Genomic DNA, 25278 nt, shown 5'->3' on the forward strand with positions numbered 1-25278 from the left:
AGAGAGGGAGGATCATATTAGGAAGATCTGCAATCCACAATTTTGACACAAAAATGAGTGAGCTCCTCCTTCCCCAAAAGAGTAGCCAACCCCAATAAACTAGTTAGTTTATTTAACTCTGTAGTGTAGACCAAGCCTTAGCAGAGTCCAGCAGGGTGTCTGATGCTTAAGGCTGTGAGTCTTTTATGGAGGTCATGGAAGTCACGGATTCCATGACTTTCCAAGACCTCTGTGATTTCTGCAGCAGCTGACCTCAAGGCTGCAGGAGCAGCTGGGGCGTACCCATGCTCAGGCAGCCCCAGGCAGTTGGTCCCGGGCACTGCCCTGGAGCAGTGGTCTGGGAGCAGCAGCGGCATCCCGGGCTGTGCCCCCCGCCCCCAACAGCAGTGGTGGAGCCCCAGGCCGCCCCCCACTTGGAGTAGCAGTAGCAGCAGGGCCCTGGGCCATGGCCACCCGCCCAGAGCAGAAGCGGCAGTGAAAGGGCCCCGGGCCACCCCCGCACAGAGCAGCAGCGGTGGTGGGGCCCAGGCCGCTGCCCCCTGTCCAGAGCAGCAGCAGCGGTGGGGGGACCCTGGGCCACCTCTTAGAGCCTCCCCTAGGATCAGCAGCATCCCTGGAAGCACACTCCCCCCCCTTCAGCAGCTAAGATTTAATTAGGAGTATTTTTAATAAAAGTCATGGACAGGTTACCAGCCCGTGTGACTTTTTGGTTATTGCCCATGACCTGTCCATGACTTACTAAAAATACCCATAACTAAATTGTAGCCTTACTGATGCTCCATAAGAGCAGTTCAAGCTCAGAAAGCCCAGTGGAGCACAGAAGCTTCAGAAGTCAGCCTCGGCAGAGCTCATTGGTGTATTTGGCTGCTATTCAGGCTGTGTCTACACTATGGAGACTATGTTGGCATAACCATGTCAGCATAGCCCACTAATGTAGATGCAGTATACACCAACAAGGCGTTTTTTTGTAGAAACACTGTCTCCGTAAATGGCATTAGGTATGTCAGCAGAAGCCCCTTCTATCAGCATAGCTGTGTCTATGCTGGGGGTTTTGTTGGGTTAGCTATGTCAGTCAGGGGTATGTATTGATTCACACCCCTGACAAATGTAGCTATGCTGATATAACTGAGGACCAAGCATCAGTTCTTTAGGCTGAGCCCAAGGAACACAGAGACCATGCATCTTGATAGTTTGAATATATATGCATAATCAACTGTAAATGTAGGCAGAGAGCACCAATAGCACTTTTTTTTTTTTAAGATTTGACTGTTTCATGCTCCCACGCAATCTCCTATTCCTCACCTGCGCTTCACGTTCACTTGCCCCTATATTTTTCGTCATTTCAATCAGTTTCCTACAACTTACATTCTCCTTCTCTGACCCACCTTATTCTCCTGCATCCCCTCAGTCTCTCTCTTGCTGCACATTCCCCAACATCCCTCTTCTATGTCCTTGCTAGTCCCCTCATTCCCTTGGCACCCCTACAGTCTCCTTTCTAACCTCTTCACATTCCTCTGCATGCCCCTCAGACTCTCTCCTGCTCCCCACATTCTCCTATGCCCCCTGAGTCTCCCTCCTCGTCCTCACATTCCCTTGCCCCCTCACAGTTTCCTGTCAAGTTTCCTAACCTTTGTTGATGGCATCCTAGCTTCTATCCCATTGAAGCCAATGAGAGATGTCAGCTACTGAAAAAAATGGGACTCTGTTTAGCATACTTACAGATGCACTGAACAAAATGGGGCATAGTTCTCTCTCTCTCTCTCTCTCTCACACACACACAGACATACAGACATACAAAGCAGATAATGGGGTTCTGAGGGGTTCACAAAGAGTGAAGAATGGGGCTTAAACTAGGCTGGATCACGCTGGGTGTAAAACTACATATTTTTTGTTTGTTTGAGAATATAGTATTCTCAGCTTTCATTCTTCAGTCTCTAGTCTTTGTGTAACCAATGCAGTGACATATGTATGAATTTGCAGAGAGCCTGAAACAATAGCTCAGAGGCAGTGAGGAGAACTGTCCTGTTCCTCTTTATGGGTACATCTACACTGTGGTTGGGATCTGTAATTCCCAGCTTGGTTAGACATACATATGCTAGCTCTACTCGAGCTAGAATGCTAAAAATAGCAGTGTGGCTGCAGTGGCTTGGGGCACTGCTATTTTTAGCTCACTAGCTCAAGAAGCAGAGTTAGCATGTGTACGTCTACCTGACCTGGAATTATACCTCCCAGCTACAATGTAGACATGCCTATAGGGTTTTAATTCAGATTAATTACAATAATTTAAATATCAATGTTAACTGTTTGTTAACAGAAGAAAAGAGAGAGAGATCATTATGAAGATCTGCACAGACTTTTGTGAGTGACAGGTTGGTGTCACAAGTAGCTGGTGCTTGGGATATAGTGGCACTTTTATCCTATTAGTCTGACTTGTAGAGCCAAAAGGCCAGAGGAGAAGATCAGAGCTAGGGTTGCCAAGTGTCCAGTTTTTGACTAAAACCCCTGCTCAAAAAGGGACCCTGGCAGTTCCAGTCAGCACTGCTGACCGGGCTGTTAAAAGTCCAGCTGGCGGCACAGCAAGGGCTGGTAGGCTTCCTGCTTGGCTCCATGCAGCTCCCGGGAAGTAGCCGGTATGCCCGTCTCCTAGGCAGAGGGGCAGCCACGGGGGCACCGCGCACTGCCCCTGCTCCGAGCGCCAGCTCTGCAGCTCCCATTGGCCGGGAAATGCGGCCAATGGGAGCTGGGGCAGCAGCGCCTGCAGGCAGGGGCAACGTGTGAAGCCCCCGGGCATACCTCAACCCAAGAGCCTGAGGGACATGTCGCCGCTTTCCCAGGAGTCGCCTAAGGTCAGCTCTGCCAGAGCCTGCACCCAGAACCCTATCCCGTGCCCCAACCCCCGCCCCAGGTCAGAACCCCCTCCCGCACCCAAACTCCCTACCCCAGAGCACGCACCACACACTCTCTCCCGCATCCCAACTCCCTGCCCCAGGCCAGAGCCCTCTCCCACACTGTGAACCCCTCATTTCTGGCCCCACCCCAGAGCCCACACCCCCAGCACAGATCCTGTACCACCTCCCACACCCCAACCCCAGCCCAGCCCAAAGCCTCCTCCCACACTCTGAACCCCTTGGCCCCAGCCCAGAGCCCCCTCCTACATCCCAAATCCCTCATCCCCAGCCCCACCCGAGAGCCCGCACCCCCAGCCTGAGCCTTCACCCCCTCCCGCACCTCTGCTCCAGCCCAGAGCCTCCTCCCGCACTTCGAACCCCTCAGACTCAGCTCTGAGCCCCTTCCTGCACCCCAAATCCCTCATCCCCAGCCGCACCCCAGAGCCCACACCCCAGCCGGAACTCTCACTCCACCCCGTACCCCAACCCCCTGCCCTAGCCCCCCTGAAACTGAGCAAGTGAGCGAGGGTAGGAGAGAGCGAGTGGCAGAGAGGGGATGGAGTGAGTGGGGGCTGGGGCCTCAGAGAAGAAGCGGGGCAGAGGGCGAGACAAGGGCATTGGGTTTTCTGCATTTAGAAAGTTGGTAAGCCTAACCATAGCCCAAGAGGTAGCTGAGGCCCATCAAGGGCAAACCAGTCCCGAAGAGTCCAACCTGGCATCCTAATTCCTAACAACTTCACAGCAAGTCCAGTTCTCACACTAGTGCAGTAGGGGCCTAATCAGATCTGGTAGTGGGTGTGAGTCCAGGTGGCTTTCTCCTTGGTTCTAGTGGCTGCTGTTACTCTCTCTGTTGGAAGTTATTTGCAGTCTCAGGCAGACATCACTGCATCATGGGTCACATTTTAAAGATTTTTTTTCACTATCATGAGGGCTAGAAACTTACAGATATAAATACGTTTTTTAAATTAAAATTCAGGCTCTGATGTCATTGCATGATTCAGGAGCCAGGGCCCTACGTCATGTGCCTGTTGTTTTTATGTCTCAATTCAGCCCTGCCGCAGGGTGTATCCAAATCCCCATGAGAAAGAGCTGATCCGAGGAGCCCAGCACACATGATCATATTTTGAACATGTGCACTATCCATTGTAAATAGCATCTCAAGTTACTGGAGCTTGGTTTGTGTGCAGAGCACCACTACTCCTCCCTCAAATTCAGGCCCTGAATAGAATTCAGATACACTGAGGAGAATTGGGTGTTGAGGAAAGAGTTCACACACATACACAATCACTGAGGAGAATGGGGATCTGGGGAGCAGAGTTCATTTACACAGACTGATTCTCCACTGCCTTGCACCTGGTGTAGCCACTTACACCTATGCAAAGTAAGTAAAAAATATTATCACACCACATAGTCCTGCTCTTTCCTATGCCTCACCATAGCCCACTCCTCAAAATGACTACCCGCAACAGCCTCACTCCCCACCATGACTATCTGCTATATTCAGCTTTAAAACCCTGGTTCATACCAAATCACTCAAAGGAAATTTTAACTTTGACCGTACTTTTAATGTAACAATAAAACACTTTACCATTTGCCAGTGTCCATGTGTCTATAGAGATTATAGACCAGATTCTCTGGTCAGGCTGCACCCAGCAGAGTCAATAGGTGTAGTCAAACTCCACTGAGAGGGAGTTGAGCCCAAGTAGCCCAAAGAACATGCATAATCATATTTTGAACATGTGCACAATCTACCATGAGTGGTGTCTCATGTGGGCAGAGCTTATTCTGTTGGCAGAGCTTGGAAAAATTCCATCGCCATTTATTTTTCCAATCTGATCCCTGACTCTCGTACAGATTCTGACCTCACTTATACCAGTGAAAACTCAGAGTAATTCTATTATCCTGAGTGGAAATTTTCTGGAATTACAAGAATGCAGATTTTGGGTTCTAGGCTGCTAGAAACCGTAGGTGAAATCCAGACTCCACTGAAGTCAATAACAAAATTCTTCTCATTTACTTCAAGACCAGGATTTTACCCCCTTACCTTTTGTTTGGATTTTGTCTGAATAGTCTTTGTTCACAGGTGTGTTGCTGTCACTTATAACCTGGATAACTCCCCTTCTGGGTAGTCAAAATTGGCAGGGAATGCTTTGGCTCACTACTGATAGAAATAGTGAATGTCTTCTTCCTTATACACGCTACTAAAACATTCAGTAAACCAGTCTGCTCTTTAAAAAACAACACTTGATTGCCAACAACTTAGCAAATTTACCATCTTCTGTCTAACCCAGGGGTAGGCAACCTATGGCACGGGTGCCGAAGGCGGCACGCGAGCTGATTTTCAGTGGCACTCACACTGCCCGGGTCCTGGCCACTGGTCCGGGGGGCTCTGCATTTTAATTTAATTTTTAATGAAGCTTCTTAAACATTTTAAAAACCTTATTTACTTTACATACAACAACAGTTTAGTTATATATTATAGACTTATAGAAAGAGACCTTCTATAAACATGTAAATGTATTACTGGCACGCAAAACCTTAAATGAGAGTGAATAAATGAAGACTCGGCACACCACTTCTGAAAGGTTGCCGATCCCTGGTCTAACCTCTCCTTCCTGGGAGATGTCATTGAGAAGATGATAGTGAACAAAATCCAGCAACACCTGGCTTCTGCTGGCATTCTAGATTGCCCAGTCTGGCTTCCTGTGAGGCTATGGCACAGAACAGCACTGGATGACCTTGTGGCAATTAACAAAGGGGAAATAACAATGTAGTTACTTCCAGATCTGTCAGCAGCCTTTGATACTGTTGGTCATGATCTCCTGTTGACTCTTCTGTGTGCTATGGCAGGAATCAATATTATTGTGCTTAACTGACTTCTTGCTTTCCTCTCCAAAGAGTTATGATGGACATCTGTCCCTTTCCCCCAAGAGCTTTGACATGTGGAATCGCAGAGGGTTCAATCTTGTCAATGGTCAACATTTTTGTACATCCTATGGGATAGCATGAGATGCCACAGGCTGTTTTGGCAATAATATACTGATGAGACAAAACGCTGTTTCCTTTATATTCAGGCTGGTCTACACTAGCAGGTTAGGTTGATCCAGCTATGTTTCTCAGCTATGTTTCCTGAGAAATGTAGTTAAGCCGACCTAAGTCCTAGTGTAGATGGTGCTAGTCGATGGAAGACTGTTTCCATTGACCTCGTTACTGCCTCTTGGAGAGGTGGATTTGGTTGGTTGGCAGTCACTGCTGAGCGACATAGCATACATCTTTGTTCTTTTGAGAGCCAAGTACATGGCCTCCACAGTACTTTCATCCTCTCAACTTTGTGGAAACTGGAATTCAATCTGGACCCATTGAATGGCAGTTAGAAAAGTTTTTTCCTTGGCAAGCTGCAACAGGAGGTTGTGAACAGCAGTTTGTTGTATGTCCGTACAGCTATGGTAATTTCACAATGGTACAGCTTTACAAAGTAATATGATCCATTTTAAAGGCCTACTAATTGTTGATTTGGTCATTTCAATTGGTTACAGCAAAGTATTCATTTTAGAAGTCTGACAGTAATATTATCCTTGATTAAAACTCTACGGAATATTGCAACATATCAACAATAATTATTACTAAAAATTAGCAGTATTCTCTGAAGATAATTTAAATGGAGGAGCATTCTTCAAAGATATTTATTCACATTGTGGAGGTAGAGACAGTTTAAGTATCTCTCTATTATCCAGCTACACAGAAGTCTCCAGTTGTATACAAAACAACAGGCTTTTAATGTACAAGCATTTATTTAACAAAACTAACTTACAGCCATGACATCTGTCTGTTACTATCTTCTTATAGCAATATAACAATAGACATGAAGGAAGAAGCTCTTTCATTTGAAGAGAATTCCCGAATTCAGTGAAGTGAGGGGAGGGATGGTGCAGAAAAGAATATGTTCTTAGTGAGGATTTTCTTTTTAGCTGTAAATGTTATTTTAGAGTTTTGAAGGGGACTTTATACAATTTTTCAGCAGGCAGCTTCCAAAATTTGAGGTAATGCACAAGTACATCGAGACATACACATCTGATGGCTAGCATGGATAAATGGGATCCTGCTGATGCAACTCTGCAGATGGTCCCAAAACCTGTGACCTCTACATGGAAACCTTACAGTTCAAACAGCTAATGGCTGTTTTGATCTGTGCAATGACAGCTCTTGGATGACAGAAGAATTCAGATTTTTAAACTGCAGCATTTTCAAAGACTTCCAATATCACAGAGCAGGCACACTGAAGGATGAAGGTTTCTGACAGGGCACAGTAAGCTCCCTTGGGAAGACCAAAAACAAACAAAAAAAAATCTGTTGAGTGTGAACATTAAAGTGAACCAGAGTACCCATTTTGAACCTGTATAATGTTCCATGAAAAGACACAAGCCATTAGTTGTAATGTTCAATTACAGGGTCCTGCAAAAGTGTTCTAATTAGTCACTTTCTCAATTTGCTATCTGCTGACTTCTCAAGCTGAATAGTCCCCAGAGAAAATGGTGGTCCCATTAGCTGCTTGTGTAGCTTGATACAGATGGCTGATGAGGACTACATAAGGTTCCTGCTCCTCTCTGATTTCTAAAAACACAAATCACTAGCCACTTCTTTTTAATTAAAGAAAACACCCTAAGAAATACATAGTTAAACTATCAGGCAGTTCAGGTTAAATTTAGGTTTTATAAAAGTTTTTGGGAAAATATTATTTATTAATATTTATTATTTGCTTGCTGATTTTAATAGACGTAAACCAGTTATTGTGTTGATTAAACATGCTTCATCAGTATTTCCAACCCAAACATTAGAGTATTGTGCTACCATGTCAGAAAGAAAGAAACTAACTAACTACAAATACTGTTCAAACTAAGAGAAATCCAAAAAATAAACAATATAAATTAGGGGAAAATAAATTAGATTTAAAAACATACTTTCTGTTTTAGTAGTTCCAAGTGTTGTTATTAACACAGGTAGAAGTTTTGCTATAGGAATATATGATTTTGTTTCCATTCTTTTAAAAGACAACTACAGCAAAAATGTGAAGACAAAGGTTTATTTTCTAGAATTAATTGTGTGTGTGTGTGAAGGGGGTGGGGAATAAGTGGGATAGTATGGAGGGATATTATACATAGAATCATAGGACTGGAAGGGACCTCAAGAGGTCATCTAGTCCAGTCCCCTGCACTCATGGCAGGACTAAGTATTATCTAGACCATCCCTGACAGGTATTTGTCTAACCTACTCTTTAAAATGTCCAGTGATGGAGATTCCACAACCTCCCTAGGCAATTTATTCCAGTGCTTAACCACCCTGACAGTTAGGAAGTATTTCCTAATGTCCAACCTAAACCTCCCTTGCTGCAATTTAAGCCCATTGCTTCTTATCCTATCTTCAGAGGTTAAGAAAAACAAATTTTCTCTCTCCTCCTTATAACAATCTTTTACGTACTTGCAAACTGTTATCATGTCCCCCCCTCAGTCTTCTCTTTTCCAGACTAAACAAACCCAATTTTTTCAACCTTCCTCATAGGTCATGTTTTCTAGAATTTTAATAATTTTTGTCGCTCTTCTCTGGATTCTCTCCAATTTGTCCACATCCTTCCTGAAATGTGGCACCCAGAACTAGATACAGTACTCCAGTTGAGGCCTAATCATTGCAGAGTAGAGCAGAAGAATTACTTCTTGTGTCTTGCTTACAACACACCTGCTAATACATCCCAGAATGATGTTCACTTTTTTTGCAACAGCGTTTTGTATGTGTGCAACTGATTATTCCTTCCTAAGTGGAGTACTTTGCATTTGTCTTTATTGAATTTCATCCTATTTACTTCAGACCATTTCTCCAGTTTGTCCAGATCATTTTTAATTTTAATCCTATACTCCAAAGCACTTGCAACCCTTCCCAGATTGGTATCGTCCGCAAACTTTATAAGTGTACTCTCTATGCCATTATCTAAATCATTGATGAAGATATTGAACAGAACCAGACCCAGAACTGATCCCTGCAGGACCCCACTTGTTATGTCCTTCAGGCATGACTGTGAATCACTGATAACTACTCTCTGGGAATGGTTTTCCAACCAGTTTTGCACCCACCTTATAGTAGCTCCATCTAGGTTGCATTTCCCTAGTTTGTTTATAAGAAGGTCATGCAAGATAGTATCAAAAGCTTTACTAAACTACATCTACTGCTTCCCCCCATCCACAAGTCTTGTTACCCTGTCAAAGAAAGCTATCAGGTTGGTTTGACATGATTTGTTTTTGACAAATCCATGCTGACTGTCACTTATCACCTTATTACACCTCTACCCCATTATAACGCGACCCGATATAACACGAATTCGGATATAACGTGGTAAAGCAGCTCTCTGGGGGAGCGGGCTGCGCTCTCCGGTGGATCAAAGCAAGTTCGATATAACGCGGTTTCACCTATAACGCGGTAAGATTTTTTGGCTCCCGAGGATAGCGTTATATCGGGGTAGAGGTGTATCTTCTATATCAGTGTTTCCCAAACTTGGGACACCGCTTGTGTAGGGAAAGCCCCTGGTGGGCCGGGCCGATTTGTTTACCTGCCCTCCTGTGTTATTTTCCCAACAGATGTCTGAGTAGTTGAAGTCCCCCATCACCACCAAGTCCTGTGCTTTGGATGATTTTGTTAGTTGTTTAGAAAAAGCCTCATCCAGCTCTTCTTCCTGGTTAAGTGGTCTGTAGTACACCCCTACCATGACATCACCCTTGTTTTTTACCCCTTATCCTTACCCAGAGACTGTCAACAAGTCTGTCTCCTATTTCCATCTCAACCTCAGTCCAAGTGTATACATTTTTAATATATAAGGCAACACCTCCTCCCTTTTTTCCCTGCCTGTCCTTCCTGAGCAAGCTGTACCCTTCTATACCAATATTCCAGTCATGCGTATTATCCCACCAGGTCTCTGTGATGCCAACTATGTCATAGTTGTGTTTATTTACTAGCATTTCGCATTCTTCCTGCTTAGTCCCCATACTTCTTGCATTAGTATACAGACATCTAAGCTACTGATTTGATCCCCCCCACCAGTTCTGTCTTGTCTCTCCTTTTTCCCTGCTATAACAGCCCAGGTTCCCCCTCAAATTCCAAACCTTCTCCCATGTTTCCATGTTCTTGACTTACCTGTGGGCTTTGGTCACCTCAATGACCCAGCATATCTAAAAGATCACCTAAACTTTTGGGATGAAGACTGTGGTCCACACCTCTGCTCTCCTGGCACAATGGAACTTTCTACCATAAGGATAAAGCTCATCTGTGTAAGGGGCAGCTGCTGTGGTGCCAGAACTGAGGGAAGCCTGCTCATCGGCCATAGCCATCAGCAGCTGATAAGGGAAGATGAGAGGGGCCAGGTGAAGAGGCATGGAATATAGGCAGATGGACAGCGTGGGACACAGGAGGCTGTTGGGGGGGTCACATAGAGTGGGATTCAGAAGGACAAATCGGGGGGGGACAGATTGGGGTGGGGGCTGAATGGGAGTTTTGGTGCGGGGCCACATGGGATCGGGGTGGCTGAGTGTGCATGCAGGGACAATGGGGATGTGGGGTGCATGGGGGTGTGGGGACACATGGGGAGGGGTGTGGGGGGTATGTGATGACTGAGTTGGGGTGCAGGGACACATGGGAATAAGGGAATGCATGGGGATGGAGGAGGGTGCAGGGACACATGGGGACGGGGAGGAGGGGTTGCTGAGTGGGGGTGCAGGGACATATGGGAATGGGGAGAGGGTATTGGGACACATGGGGACAGGGGCAGATGTGCTTGACTGATTGGGAGAGGCTAAGGGTCTGCATGGGGGAAGTTCTCAACTCCCTAACAATTCCTACCCCCTGGAAAAAAAACTTGTCCATACTTCTCCCACCTGCACCCAACAACCATCCAGGTTCACTCCCAGGCTCTTTCCCAGCAATTATTTCTCTCTCCCTCAGCTCCTCTGTTACCCCGACTTCCCGAAGCCTTTGCACTGCTTCTGAGGGGTATGGAAAATACGTTTCTGTATTGTAGTTTAAATTAATTATTACTCAAAGTTCTGTATTCATACGGCTAGTAAGGAATCTATTTGTCAAAAAATATTTCCTGAATATTTTTATCATCTGTATTGTTACAGACATACTTGTTGACAGGTATTTTGTAATAAATTACGAAAATAATTGAAACTGTTTGATTATACTGTGTTATTTTGACAAATAAAATATGCATAATTTTGCATAATTTTAAAATATTGTGCACAGAATTTTTATTTTTTTTGGCATAGAATTTTTAATTTTTTGACACAGAATTCCCCCAAGAATAACAAGTGGAGCAGTATGGGGAGCTGAGAACCCGGGCTTGGCACAGAGCCGACAGACCAGGCTCTCAGCACTGGGCAGTCAGGCTCTCAGCTCAGAGCTCCATGTGGTGCTGACAGGCAATATAAGGTCTGGTCTACACTACCCGCCTGAATCGGCGGGTAGAAATCGACCTCTCGGGGATCGATTTATCGCGTCCCGTTGGGACGCGACAATCGATCCCCGAATCGGCGCTCTAACTCCACCAGCGGAGGTGGTAGTAAGCGCCGCCGACAAAAAGCGGCAGAAGTCGATTTTGCCGCCGTCCTCACAACGGGGTAAGTCGGCTGCAATACGTCGAATTCAGCTACGCTATTCACGTAGCTGAATTTGCGTATCTTAAATCGATTCCCCGCTGTAGTGTAGATGTACCCTAAGTAATGCAGTGTCTACACAGACACTACATTGTCCTAACTACATCGACCTAAGTGCTACGCCTCTCATGGAGGTGGAGTTATTAGGTTGGTGTAGTGGGGGACTTACATCGACAGGAGCAATGCTGTAGTGTAGACTCTTGCAGAGGTAGGTCAACGTAAGCTGCTTTACATTGGCCTAACTCTGTAGGGTAGACCTAGCCTGAGTAGGTTTGATTTATTATGGGCAACAGAGAGCAGTACTAACAGAGAGAGAGACACATGAGCCAATACATTACATATGCTTGTAATTTTTGCATAGTTGAAAATTATCTGTACTTCATACTGTAATGCTCTTTACTTGAATGACAATCTTGTTTAATCAGCACATAAATCAAGGTTTTGTGTTTTCCTTTTAATACTTCTTTTTTTGTACAGATGTGGTAAATTCATTAGGAGCTGTTGGTGCTCACTAGCTCTCATTAGTATCAGGGGCCATAATGTTTAATAATACCTTGACATATGTTAATATCGCTGGGGATGCTGAATTAAATTAATTGAAGCATGGTTTTGGATAATTAAGGAAACATTCACTGTAATTAATAGTTATTGGAGGCACTGACCCTTTTTTGGGTTCAGAGGGAAATTTGTATAATTGAGATGATTATACTGCATTTATTTACAATAGGATTATATACGATCATTTTGGTTAGAATTTGTATGGGGTAAGCTGTTAGCGATTTTAAATTATTGTGTGCTCAAAACCGGGAAAAGTTCAGTTTGGAAACATGGTTCTACCTGACTCAGGACATCACCATGTGTTTGGTAAAAAAGATTCAGTGCCACTTTTTGTGGTGTGACAGATACTAATAATCATCACAATTTTTTGATGCATTGAACTCTGAAAATATTATGATTATATGTATTATTAATTTCTGCTACTGCCCATTATGGCTAGGTGCTTTCCAAATAAAAAGGAACACCTCATGCACCAAAGATCTTACAATTTAAAAATTGACCTGTCAGTATCTATATTCTCAAGTGTGAGTGGGACTAGTCGGTATCTCAATACCCCAGATCCAATGAATGCAGTGTGTACTGGAATTAATCTGATGCCCAAGCCCCTTGAAGGACACAGTATGGGATGGGATACCCCAACCCCCAGCATTACAGGATGTAGTATGGGGTGAGCATAATCTGCACGTCAGTCTCTCCATCCCAAGGAGTGCAGTTGGGGGAGGGGAGTATTAGCCAGCTCCCTGCCTCCCAGATGTGCAGGAAGCAAATTAGCGAGAGCCTCTATCCCCCAGAGGCATGTGGGGACGACAGATTAGGGCCATGGCCCCTATGTATGTATGTGTGTGTGTGGGGGGGGTATGAATGGCTGGAACAATTTGTATAGTAGGGGTGCTGAGCACTCCTAGTTCCAGCACCTATGGTGCGGGGGTGGGGGACTGGTCAGCGTCCTGGTGTGTGTGTGGCAATGGTCAGCGCCCCCGGCCCCCTAGGGTTAGGCCCATTCCGCACGAGATCGACCGAGGAAGACTCCTAGCGCGCCATGGCGGGACCCTGTAGAGGGCGCAGCTGGGCGAGCTCGGCCTGGAAAGAGCCGGTACGTTCCACCCCCCTCGCCTCCGTTCGCTCTGCCAGGCCGCGGGAAGCGGCGGGTCGCTGAGTCCCAGAGGTCCCGGCCATGTGGAGAGGTGGCGGGGGCGCTGCGGGGGAACGGCGGCCCACGTTTTGGCCTAGAGCCAGGGGGCCCAACCTGCCGCCGCCCGCTATCGAGTTTCCCGAGGAGGGGCCGGAGCCGCAGTACGACGGTGAGTGAGGGGAGCCGCCGTCCACGACTCTAGCAGGGCCCGGGGCGGAAAGTGCCCCAGCTGCTGAGGGGAAAGGGCACTGCATCTGCCCCCTCCCGCCCCAGAGGGATATTCGCTGCGGGGGCAGATAACGGGGGCTTAAAGTCGTCCCCCCCCAAGCTCCTGGGACACACTGAGAGAGCAGTGCAAATCCCCCCAACCTCCCCAGTGATGGGGCGACATTGCGCCCCTTCCCCTGAGGAGAGGGAGGTATCCACCCCCCCTCCCGGCCCCACTGGGGGATGATACAAAAGCCTCCCCGTGGCCCCTATCATTGTCTGGTGGGGGAGGGAGGTGGTGATGAAATTGGCCCCTAATTCTTGCAAGGCGTCAGGTGCCTGGTAGGGAGGGTGATGCAAGAGCAGCACAGCTGTCAGTCATTAATTCCTAATCTCCACTTTTACTAGCTGTCTGCCCACTTTGTCCTCCTAAAGTATTTCTGAGGAGTTCCTGGAGACTGTGTGTTTTCTATAGGGTCTCCGTGGCCCCTCACCATGGCCTTCCTCTGAGTAGGGATGACTCGGGGACTCTGGAAGTTTGGTGTAAACTTTTAATGTGGAAGATCATTATTTGTAATCCCCCTTAGGGTTATTTGGGTCTCTGGTTTTTCCTTCATTCTCATTTCCTTCCCACTCTCTACTTGGCTTGTGTCAGGTGCTGCTTGTTTTTTGTTTGTTTGACTCTCCTGGGTAGTATTTAAATCTTCTATCAAAATCATCATCCTGATCTTTTTGAAGGATAAGATTTCTGTGAATTCTACAAATCAGTGGAGACTGTGTTACTGAGGTGCATGTGAATGTTTCATTTATTAAGAAGATGTTTTTTTCTATAAAACAGTATGCGGGGGAAGCTTTGAAATATTTCTACATAAGAGTGGCCATACTGGGTCACACTAATGGTCCATCTAGATCTAGCCCAGTATAGTGTCTTCCAGCAGTGGCCAATGCCAGATACTTCTGAGGGAATGAACAGAACAGGGCAATTATCAAGTGATCCAGCCTCTGTTGTCCAGTATGAGCCTTAGGGACACCCAGAGCATGGGGTTGCATCCCCGACCTGAGATTAGTTAATAGCCATTGAGGAATCTATCCTCCATTAACTTACCTAATTCTTTTTTGGACCCAGTTATGCTTTTGGCCTTCACAACAGCCCCTGGCATGAATTCCACAGATGACTGCATTCTGTGAAGAAGTATTTCCGTTGGTTTGTTTTAAACCTGATGCCTATTAATTTCATTGGGTGACGCCTGGTTTTTATATTATGTAAAGGCATAAATAACATTTCCGTATTCACTTTCTCCACACCATTAATTATTTTACAGACCTTTATTATATTCCCCACTTAGTTGTCTCTTTTCCAAGATGAATAGTCCTAGTCTTTTTAATCTCTTCTTTTATGGAAGTGGTTCTATATCCCTAATCATGTTTGTTGCCCTTCTCTGTACCTTGTCCATTTCTAATATATCTTTTTTAGATGGGGTGACCAGAACTGTGTGCAGTATTCAAGATGTGTGCATACCCTGGATTTATAGTGCCATTATGATATTTACTGTCTTATTACTGTATATATCCTTTTCCTAATGGTTCCTAACAGGGTGGATTTGATTTAAATCACTAGTCAGGAAGACTCTTTAATCATGGATTTCTGCATAAAAGTGCATTCTTGTTGATTGTTATAATCTTAATACATATTCTTCACAACTCAGAGATAGCTGTAGGTTTCATTTTTAGAAGATACACACTATACATTTTTAAAGAGATTTATTTTGAAAACTTTTCAGATTAGTTTTACAGCTATATCAGAAAATGAATGATTGTTTGGTTATTTCATTTACCAAAGGTAATTGAAGCAGATATTTATGAAGTCATTGAGAGGTGAACTATCTCCAATTCAACAGGTTAATCATTAATATTTGGAGGATTTTCTTTCCGTGCTGTATTAGGAGGAGAACATCACCAGACAGACATTTAAATTGTTTTATTTAACTAAAACAACAATGTTATGTATTCTCGATTTTTTCTTCAACAGAAAACATAATATTTTAACAAAATAAGCATATGCATTTTTGAATTTAGTTAAACATTCAAGTTTTTTAAAATCAGGTTTGTTTTTGTTAAAATTGTTTTTAAAACAGTTACATGAAATATTTAAAAAAACCCACAAAAATTAAATGGGCTATGTCAGCCAGGTATACACAAGAAACTTAAAATATTGGCTTCTGCAGCTAACTTCACCTTCATTTTCCTGTTTGTTCATAATATGGAAAAGGAAAAACAAGCTTTTCTGCTTTTCCAGGTCCCAAATAATTTCTCACTTTGGAATGAATTAGTCCAAAGGATGAAAATATTCTTTCTACACTGGTAGAAGAAGCTACTGCTGTTAAAATGAGATTATAACTTCAACAGTCTCTGAATCCAAGTGCTTAAGTGACTTCCACCAGTTCACTGATGTGACTTTCTTTAAAACATCATCAGCATACATATATTTCTTGAATGGTTCATTCTTAGCTCTGAAGTTTATTATAGTTGGCATTATGGAGGGATGATTGCTGGATGTCCATGTCATAGCTAACTCCTCTTCTTCAGCAGTTAAGGTTTGACCCTGGTACCGAGTATTGAGAATATTTGCAAGAAAATGAGCTGGAGATAATGCTTGTCCCGTTCATTTTTTTAATGCTTGTAAGTTAACTCTGTCATTGCATATTTCTCTTTTTAAGATCTCACTCAGTTCCTTCCAAATTTCAACAGTGTCAGCAATAAAACAGCTATTTCCCTGCATTTTGTTCAAGCCTACAGAAATAGGCTTCAGAGTATTCAGCAGGTGTTCAACATTTCTCTTATGCCCAGTGTTGAGAACTTTGGCTGTGACAGTGCCATCTATTTTTTCACAATTTTGTTCACAAACTCATGAGATTAGGCCAGTTCTTGATATAGTGCTCAAAATAGACCACTACTGAGTTCCATTGCATGTCTTGTGGGAGAGTGAGCTTGGTTCCTCCCACTTTTTTCAGAGCAGCTGCTCCAAAGTGGTTGTTATGGAAGTATTTTGCAATTTCAACAACATTAGCCTTTATTTCTGGAACACTGAAGTCTTTGGCTAGGAGGTGCATCAAATGAGCACTGCAACCATATGTTATTAGCTTGGGACTCTCTTCTAAATAATTTCTTCTCATCTTGGATACATTTGCAGCATTGTCTGTGACCAAGTTGCATACTAGACATTTGAATTTTTTTTTCACAGTTTGTTATATCTTTTACTGTTACTTCTTGTAAGTATTCTGCTGTGTGTGGATTTCCTGATGTATCAATTGTTTCTGTAAGGAAGACATTCCTTTTTTCTGTTGTCACACAAGCACATACAACAGGATCATTATGGACATTGCTCCATCCATCAAGACTCAGGTTAACAATTTCACCCTCTAGATCTTATGCACACTGCTCAATTTCTCTTCCATACACTTTATCCAGCAATTTGCCTGAGACATCTGCTCTGTTGTGTGGACTGTATCCTGGTCTTAATGACTGAACCCTGGTAATGAAGTGTGGGTTCTCAGTCATACAGAAAAGGGAGTTTGTTGCATAAACAAACCAGCAATTTTTTCATCAATTACCTTTTTTTGTAATCTGCTGGTTCTTATCACAAATTTATCTATGGTTGTTTCTGGATGATGGAGATTTTTTTTTTCTTTTTGCTACAGGTGATATACTGTGGCTATATGACATACATGATGTGACTGAAACACTATCATTGGCAGATAACTCTGAAACTATAGAAAATGATGGTGATCTTGAAGGTGGATAGTCTTCAAAATCCTGTATGTTGAGGATGGATTCTCCTAAACAAAATAAGTCAATGCAGTTATTTAATTACTATTACCGTATTGCTCATTTAGTATTACTTATTACATTCACTGACACAGAGTACTACTTTAAAGGTGAAATTCTAAAAGGAAGATCTGCCTATTTTAGCTATTTATTTTTTATCACAACTGTATCTAAAATTATAGTACTATAGAGTAACTACTATATTTTTTGCTCAAACATGAGAATACAAGAATAGTCCAGAAGGAAGACAGGCAGTCCCTAAGAAAGAAGTATGAAATAGAAAATTTACCAACCTGAAGTTCCTGCATGTTCAAACATGTTCCTTTCATCATCTTCAACACAACTTCCTCCTGAGAAGGAACACTTCTCATGTTGTTTCATTTGGGCAACCAGGCCTTGCATTTCTTTATTGCACTGTTTGCATTTTGCATGCATGCCTGTCTTACCCACAGGTACAGGAACTTAATTAAAATATTCCCAAACTGGGTCTCTTTTTATGACCTGCTGCCATTATAGGTTTTCCCTTCTAGTGAGAGAATGTCATGGTAGATCTCAAATCAATGAAAGCTATATCAGAAAGACCTCAAGACTTCTGGAATATGCTGCTCAAAACAGTTTCACTTTTCTTTCTCCTGCCTGTCTCTCCCTTCTCACATTTATCTCCAGACTTCTTCTCCTTGTCCAGATCTATTCCGCCCCCAACAATCTTCTATTCATTGAACTTTTTGAAACTTTGTACTTTTAGAGAGAGGTAAGGGATTGATTCTGTGTACACAAATTTGCAGAGGGACAGTAGGGTTGAGGTCTGTTATTTCTCACCTCTATATATTATTTATTTATTTAAAAATATTTTTGCTGTTAACAAGCATATTATCTCTGGAGACACAAATCCACAGTTTGAGAACAGCAAAACTAAGCATCTCGGATAGTGCTCAGTGTAGAAGATACCGAGTCCCATTGGGTAGATAGAAAGATTAACCTAAATAATCTATACAGAAGCCCCTGGAACCTCATAAGATTGGGTCCTTAATCCATGAACTATTGGCACTCATTTACAAAACTTTTTTTAAACATGAATATATTGTCTCATACTATAGAATTAGAATTTCTAATCCCTATTCCACAATGAGATATCTTTGAGCTATAAGGTAGCTTAATTAAAACTATCTTTAGATAGGTTTTTTCCTCAAAAAGCATTTTATCAAAGAAATCCGATTTAAATAAAAAAAAATCAGATTTAAAAAAAAAATCATTGATTTTTATCCACCCTGGTTCCTAACATTCTGCTAGGTTTTTTTTTGACTGCTCCTGCACATTGAGCAGATGTTTCCAGAGAACTACCCACATGACTCCATTATCTCATTCTTGAGTGGTAACAGCTCATTTAAACCCCATCATTTTGTATGTAGAGTTGGGATGTTTTCCAATGTGCATTACTTTGCATTTATCAATATTGAATTTCATCTGCCATTTTGTTGTCCAGTCACGCAGTTTAGTTAAGATCCCTTTGTAACTCTTTGCAGTCTGCTTTGGACCTAACTATCTTGAGTAATTTTATATCGTTTGCAAACTTTGCCACCCACTGCTTACTCCTTTTTCCAGATTATTTATTAATATGTTGAACAGCACTAGACTCTGTACAGATCCCTGGGGGACACTGTCATTTACCTTTCTCCATTTCCAAATGTAGTACATTTTTATCTTAAGAAGGAGGATTTTGTTGTTTATATTTGTAATAAAATTGTTACATCATGTCTCACTTGAAAACAGGGCTCTTGGTCTAAAAGGCTGTTCTTGAAAACTCAGTTTTATAGGGTATATTAAACAAATATTAGAAAAGGAAGCTTTGTAATTAAATTAGTATCTCCACTCAGATTGGGAAAGCCTTATGATGGTTGTGTTGTCACATATGCTACAGTAAAGTAGTTATATTTTATATTTATTTAAAAATACATTTGTAACCAGACAACTCTGCATGTTTAGACTTGCAGTATGGGTGGGTCCTAAATTGACTTTACTGTGCTGTTATAAATTCCCTTTTAAAGGGACCGAGTGTTCCTGTTCATTTAACAGTAATGAGTAATCTCTGAAGGTTTTTAAAAAGTAATTTTTTTCTCAGAGAACATTTGTTTCCTAAATATTATGGTGAAAGGCACATTTTAAACATAAAAAAAAAAATTCTTTCTGTCTTTTAGTAGCTGCCAGCAGTTCACAGAACTACTGCTCCAATGATAAGGAATGGTCTATGCCATGTTTTACAGGCCCACTTTAAAAAAAAACAAAAAACATGTTTGTGTCTAAACCCACCATATTGTCTAAATTCACTTGTATGGAGCATCCATGTCTTAATGGGACAGAGTGGCAGAAGGCCATACACAGAAAGTGGCATTAAAAGCGTCTGCACAGTGCACTCTGAGACATTGTCCTGTACAGAGAGCTGTAATGAAGAACTGGCCAAACCGGTTACACAATTACAATTAGGGGTCAGTCTACACAACAAAAAAGTTTGCTGCTGGTAACCACTTTTGGTTTCACCAAGTCAGTATATTATGGTATTAGGGTATATTATGACCCTTAAATTGTTTTGTTTTATTTTCAGAATCTGATGTACCAGAAGAACTTCGAGTTGTGAATGGTTCAGAAAAACGTTACTTCACTTCTACAATTGCAAACCAGCTACTGCTTGTTTCTCTGCTAGAACATCTTTGCCACGTGTATGCACAAAATCCTGTTCAATCAAGATGTTTGTTCCAAAGTTAGTGAGAATATCTACAGTTTTTACTTTACCTTAAACTGATTTATTGTCATGTGTGCCTGAATATAAAATGCTACGTTTGTTTTCTGAGTTATGAGATCCGTTTGTCAGTTTACATTGGACTATTGGAAAATTATGGATCTGATACTGGGGGTAGCTGAATGCCACTTGGAAGGTTGGGAGCACCCTCAATTTGACTAGGATTTGAGGACATTCTCTACCTTCCAAAAATATGCAGGATCAAGTTGCAGAGAATTATTACTACTCTACTAACAATTCTGTTTCACCAGCCTCTTAGGAAAGTACAGTGCAAGAGAGGTAACAGTGACTCTAAACTCATTCCACAGGCTTTATTAAAATCTGTTATTTGAACTACAAAAACAGGGAAAACACAGTTATAGGAAAGGAATATGATGTAATAGAAATATTCATAAACATGTAGACAATTTGTATAATTCTCAGTACAAATTATGCAAAAGCAACAAATGTACTTGTATTATGCTAATCAAAAGAGGATTCGAATCAAAGGAATCTTTAAAAAAAAAAATCAATAAGAAAATACCCTTAATTTCTATTCTTCAATTTCTATCAACTAGTTTTAGTTAACATTACTCCAAGGTGAATATTCAGATAACTTTTCTACTTTACCAGCTCTACTTATTGTTGGAAGGTGCTGAACTAAAAAAAATGAATTAGATTTCCCATGAACAGTGTTTTTGTTTGTGTCTATATGCACCCCCCTATATGTGATGGTGGTTAAATTGTACAGCCAAGTGATGCACATGGTGGATCCATGTGGTATGCAGTCATGAACCTTTTATCATCTCACCTGCCCTCTTCCCATTAATCCATTTCATTTGGGACTACGTCTAATATTCCATATCTCCGAGCAGCTTTCAAACAACTGTCATTTAAAAACAAAAACAACTGACAAAGAAGTATTTCTCCTTCCTCTCAATTGTGGAAATTTCCGAGCAAAATGTTATGTGCCTCAATCCCAGGATGACCAATATTCAGACCTGCACTAGTGCCAGATTTAAAGTTTGATATCAGATGACCCTGTATGGCTTGAAGTGCTGTTGGAAAAGTGGGGTCTCAGCATTTGCTCCTAGTCCAGGATCCAAAATATCAGACCTAAAACTAACGACATTTTTATAGTTATAGGAAAACAATTTTGGTCCAACTGTAAAATTTTGTAATATTCACTGTAGAATTGACTTGCTAATTAAGATGCCTGGCTTTACAGGGGGAGTGATACAAAAATATTCCTGATTAAAAAGTGTGAAAACTCTATCCCCGGACAAAACCTTAGTTTTGAGAATACATTACAGTAACCTAAGTATAAAAAAGGTTTTCAATAACATTTATTTATTTAACTACAAACAACACACTCAGCATTAGAAACATAGGAAACAGGTTATCGTTAAACTCAAATTTGGAGCTGAAATTCCATTTCTTTTGCGGTTTTCCTATTGGAATTCCCATGGGATTAAAGGTAAGCACATACATAAGTGTTTGCAGGATCACAGCACTAGTATGTAGCAATTTAAGTATTTTATTACTTTATATGGCTTGACGGATCATTGATATTTTTGGTATAGAATTTTGGTTCTATGCATTTCCTAAGTATATTCTTAAAATAGTAAGAAAAAAACAAAAAGATGAATATTTTCCTTTTTTACATTTCTGACTACATCTAATTATACCCTTCTAATCTTTGCATTTTAGCTCTATAAAAGTGCTTCCCTTATTTTGGTGCAGACATTTTGATTGAAATCTTCCTTTTTTTGTGCATGTAGCTTTTGTTTTGAATATTTTCTTTGATTAAACACACAACTAGCACAATTAAGAAATGTCATTTTTAAAAATGTTTTTCATATACAAGACTATAGAAATAAACTGTTGAAATAAGAGTAGATATATATTTTTGTACTTACATGTGTGTGTTTGGACGAAGCAGTACACTGTGATAGTCTACAAATTATCAACTATCAGGTTTTTTCCCTCTTAGATTAAAATCTTCAAATCTACAGAAGTAGTCTAATCACTTCCTCTACTATCTATTTCAAGACTAAAGTACCTAAACCTACACCACTATCTTTACTCTCTCAAGACAAATAAAAACAAGTATTCTACCACTACTTCTAATATCTATTTCAGGATCTGTTTATCAGTACTATACCAATGTCTCTACTGTATATCCCAAGGTAAATAACCACAAGTTCTCTACCTCTCCTTCTCTTTGTCAAGACAAATATACAAACCAGTACTCTGTCACTATGTCTACTATGACCCAATCAAGTGTTCTTTGTGTATTGATAATCCAGCACTTGACCCCTGAAAAGTCTTGACAGGTGGAAAGTTCCCATTAACTAATTTCAGCCAATAGAGGTGAAGTTTACAAATGAACTGGAGAGGAAGGGCAATGATTGGTTGTTACCTCATTAGAGTGCACCATTTAGTGACCCAGAGTCCTGCCTATAACTATAATATTAAATTCAACAATTGTTCAACAACTTCCATTAATTACAATGTAATTTCTGTAAATATAGCTTATGTACATATTTTCAAAGAAATGTATTTATATGGATAGTTTACTGGGTTTGGTAACAGGCTGTTTTTGAGCTACAATGATCCAAAGAAAGAGGCTCAACATATTTAAAAAAAAAGTCCCTTTTAACTCATTAGGACTCCTAAACAGTTATAACTCCTTGGAACTTCCTAAACAGTCCTAAGTATTTTTTTTTTTTTTTTTGTAACTGTCACCAAAATTCCATCTCTACTCTTCCAGTATGTAGTAATTTTATCAGGCCCAGTTTTTTATTCCTCATAATAGACTGCATAATGAACAATTTTGAGAGAGAAATTGGTCTTAGCTTAACTGTGGAGCTATGACCAATGCGTTCTTTGTGTATTTACATGTACATGCATATTCATGTGCATACACACTAGGGGAATTAGCAAAAATGTTGATACCGTCACTCTTCACTAATAGCATCGTGTTGATAGCCCATGGTAATATGAGTCCTCATAATTGTGAACAGACTGGAATGCTGTTAGCACTGAACTCTAAAAATACAACAAAGGTCCTTTATTTGTGGCAGCCAAACGGGTGGGGTGGTGGTCAGATAGTTTATTCAGCTAGGAAAGGAAGGAGATGGGCACAAGAGACTTTCACCCTGAAGACAGGAGGTGAAGGAATGTGGATTCATTTGGTGAATGGGAAGGGATTTCTACAGGGTAGCTGTAGTTGGGGTGTAATTAGTTTTAGTTTGGTTCCTCACCAGGAGTGAGGAAAAAGGTGTTAGGGTACAGGTAATGGAATGCATTTGTTTTTTCAGAATCTCTTTCAGTTATTGTTTTAAAAAGAATTCCTTATGTGACTGTTCATGCACTATTACCACGTGCACTCCAAGCTCCATATTGACTGAATTATAAATTATCTTCAGTTTCAATAATAAAGCAGTTACTTCTGAATAAAAAGTACAGGTCAAGATGGTTATGTAAATACCCACATGTGGTGTTAGTATTGGCATTTGTTCCCTCCCCTGTGCTAAAATACAAGTAATTGTTGCTCAGAACTTTGCTCATATTTATTTATATTGGGTGGGAAAGAGACCTAAAATGCAATTGGGTACCTAGCTCCTGTTCATATTAATTGATTCAGTTGATCACTATAAATTGTGACCAGGCTAAGAAATAATAAGGATTAATATATAGTCTGGGTATACTATTTAAAGTTGCAATTGTTTAGTTAGGTTTCCTATTAAATAATCTCTATCCTGTTTCTTTTTACAGTAATCTGTCGGACATTTACTAGAATGGGCTTGCTCTCCTCTTTTGCCTTCTGTGATGAATTTAGTACTTTAAGATTGCAACATAATAGAGCCATTACTCAATTAATGAAAGCAGCTAATCAACAAATTCTTGAGGTAAACTTTGTTAAGTTTCTTTAATAACCTTTACATTACTGAACCTACGTGTTAGGATTTCTGAAGCAACTTTCTTTATGGAACTATTTTTATATTTGGATTGTGTATTTTCAAAAGTCATACAAAATGGTGCTTTGGTTACACTTTGGGTGGGTGTGAGGGGAAATATCTAGATCTATAGATGCAAATAGTAACTTAAAGTCTACAGTATTCTTGCTATTTCTGGTCAAAGCTTTATTTTGTTCAGATCGAAAGTTAGACATATTGATTTAAATCTGTTACTATTTTTTCTTATTTACAACATTTAGGAGAATAATTGGAATTGCTGTCCTGCTAATTTACCTTCTCATAGTTCATACTTAACCGTTAACTGCACATCAGTTTTCTGACGGTATATAGCTTTTTTTAAAAGTTGTATTTTGTTGTTTTATAGGAGCTTGACAATGGAGATTCTCACACAGTCAGGTATGTGTCCAAAGTGCTGTGCCAAATATTAAGATTAACTTTCTGTCTGAAGTTTTGCACTATAAAAATAATAGATTTCAGCTTAGCATGAAAATATTGCACTTGAGATCTTGCGTGTCAGGAATTTGATAAAGTGTAAAACACCTGTGTATTCAAAAAGATAAGATGAAGAGAGATTTCCTATTGCATTTTCTTTATGTAGGACATTGGGTTTTACTTGATGGGCTGCTGTATTAAAGTTAATTTTTTTTAAGTAGCTGTGACATGATAGCCAATTGCCAGGAGCAAAAGTGCCCCCTTAGTGTTTGGCCTTTGATGATGCTTGGTTCTCTGTATGGAATTCACAGGTAAATTTCTGGATCTGTAAAGGAAATAGAGGCACCAGCTGGAGGTTATACACTCCAAGCTGGATCTTCTGACCCTTCTCCTATCACTACCGGAGAAATAGTCCCATTAATTTTTTTTTCCATTAAATAAAATAACAGAGTTGTTATAAATTTTTCCTGCTAACTTTAGAATGTCAATGGAGTTTGGGTGCAGGCCGAAATTCTGACATGGGCGTGATTATCATTATCTTGCATCTTAGGGAATGCTTTTTCAGGAATCTGGAATGTATTATGACAATAGTGGCTAGAGTATTGTTTTCAGTGGAGACAAAGACATTTTGTATTTATTTTGAAAAGGTTTTTGAATCAGATGAGGGTTCTCCCCTTGCTATCGTTCTTTGAAGAGGGGTGAGATAAATTTCACAAAAGTGGTTGAAGCTTTTCTTTTTAAAGTCAAAATGTCCTACTTGACAGCTGAAAGAAGGGGACTGAATTAC

At 41.2% G+C, this 25278-nt stretch overlaps 1 protein-coding gene across 3 annotated transcripts in view; it reads left to right on the forward strand.

Annotated features, from left to right (window-relative positions):
* EIF2AK1 (eukaryotic translation initiation factor 2 alpha kinase 1) overlaps window positions 1–25278 on the forward strand; it is a 50701-nt gene that overhangs the window by 871 nt on the left and 24552 nt on the right. Inside the window, exons 1-4 of one of the 3 annotated variants that reach the window (XM_065558981.1) lie at window positions 13193–13440; window positions 19903–20058; window positions 23857–23990; window positions 24424–24455. In XM_065558981.1, coding sequence (XP_065415053.1) covers window positions 13314–13440; window positions 19903–20058; window positions 23857–23990; window positions 24424–24455 — 449 coding nt within the window. In that variant the 5' untranslated portion in view covers window positions 13193–13313. Of the gene's footprint in view, window positions 1–13192; window positions 13441–19902; window positions 20059–23856; window positions 23991–24423; window positions 24456–25278 lie in introns of those variants that run through there. The other 2 variants (XM_065558980.1, XM_065558982.1) reach the window with 2 other exon arrangements.

The sequence above is a fragment of the Chrysemys picta genome, chromosome 10 (genome assembly GCF_011386835.1).
Source record: "Chrysemys picta bellii isolate R12L10 chromosome 10, ASM1138683v2, whole genome shotgun sequence".
NCBI classification, from domain to species: Eukaryota; Metazoa; Chordata; order Testudines; family Emydidae; genus Chrysemys; species Chrysemys picta.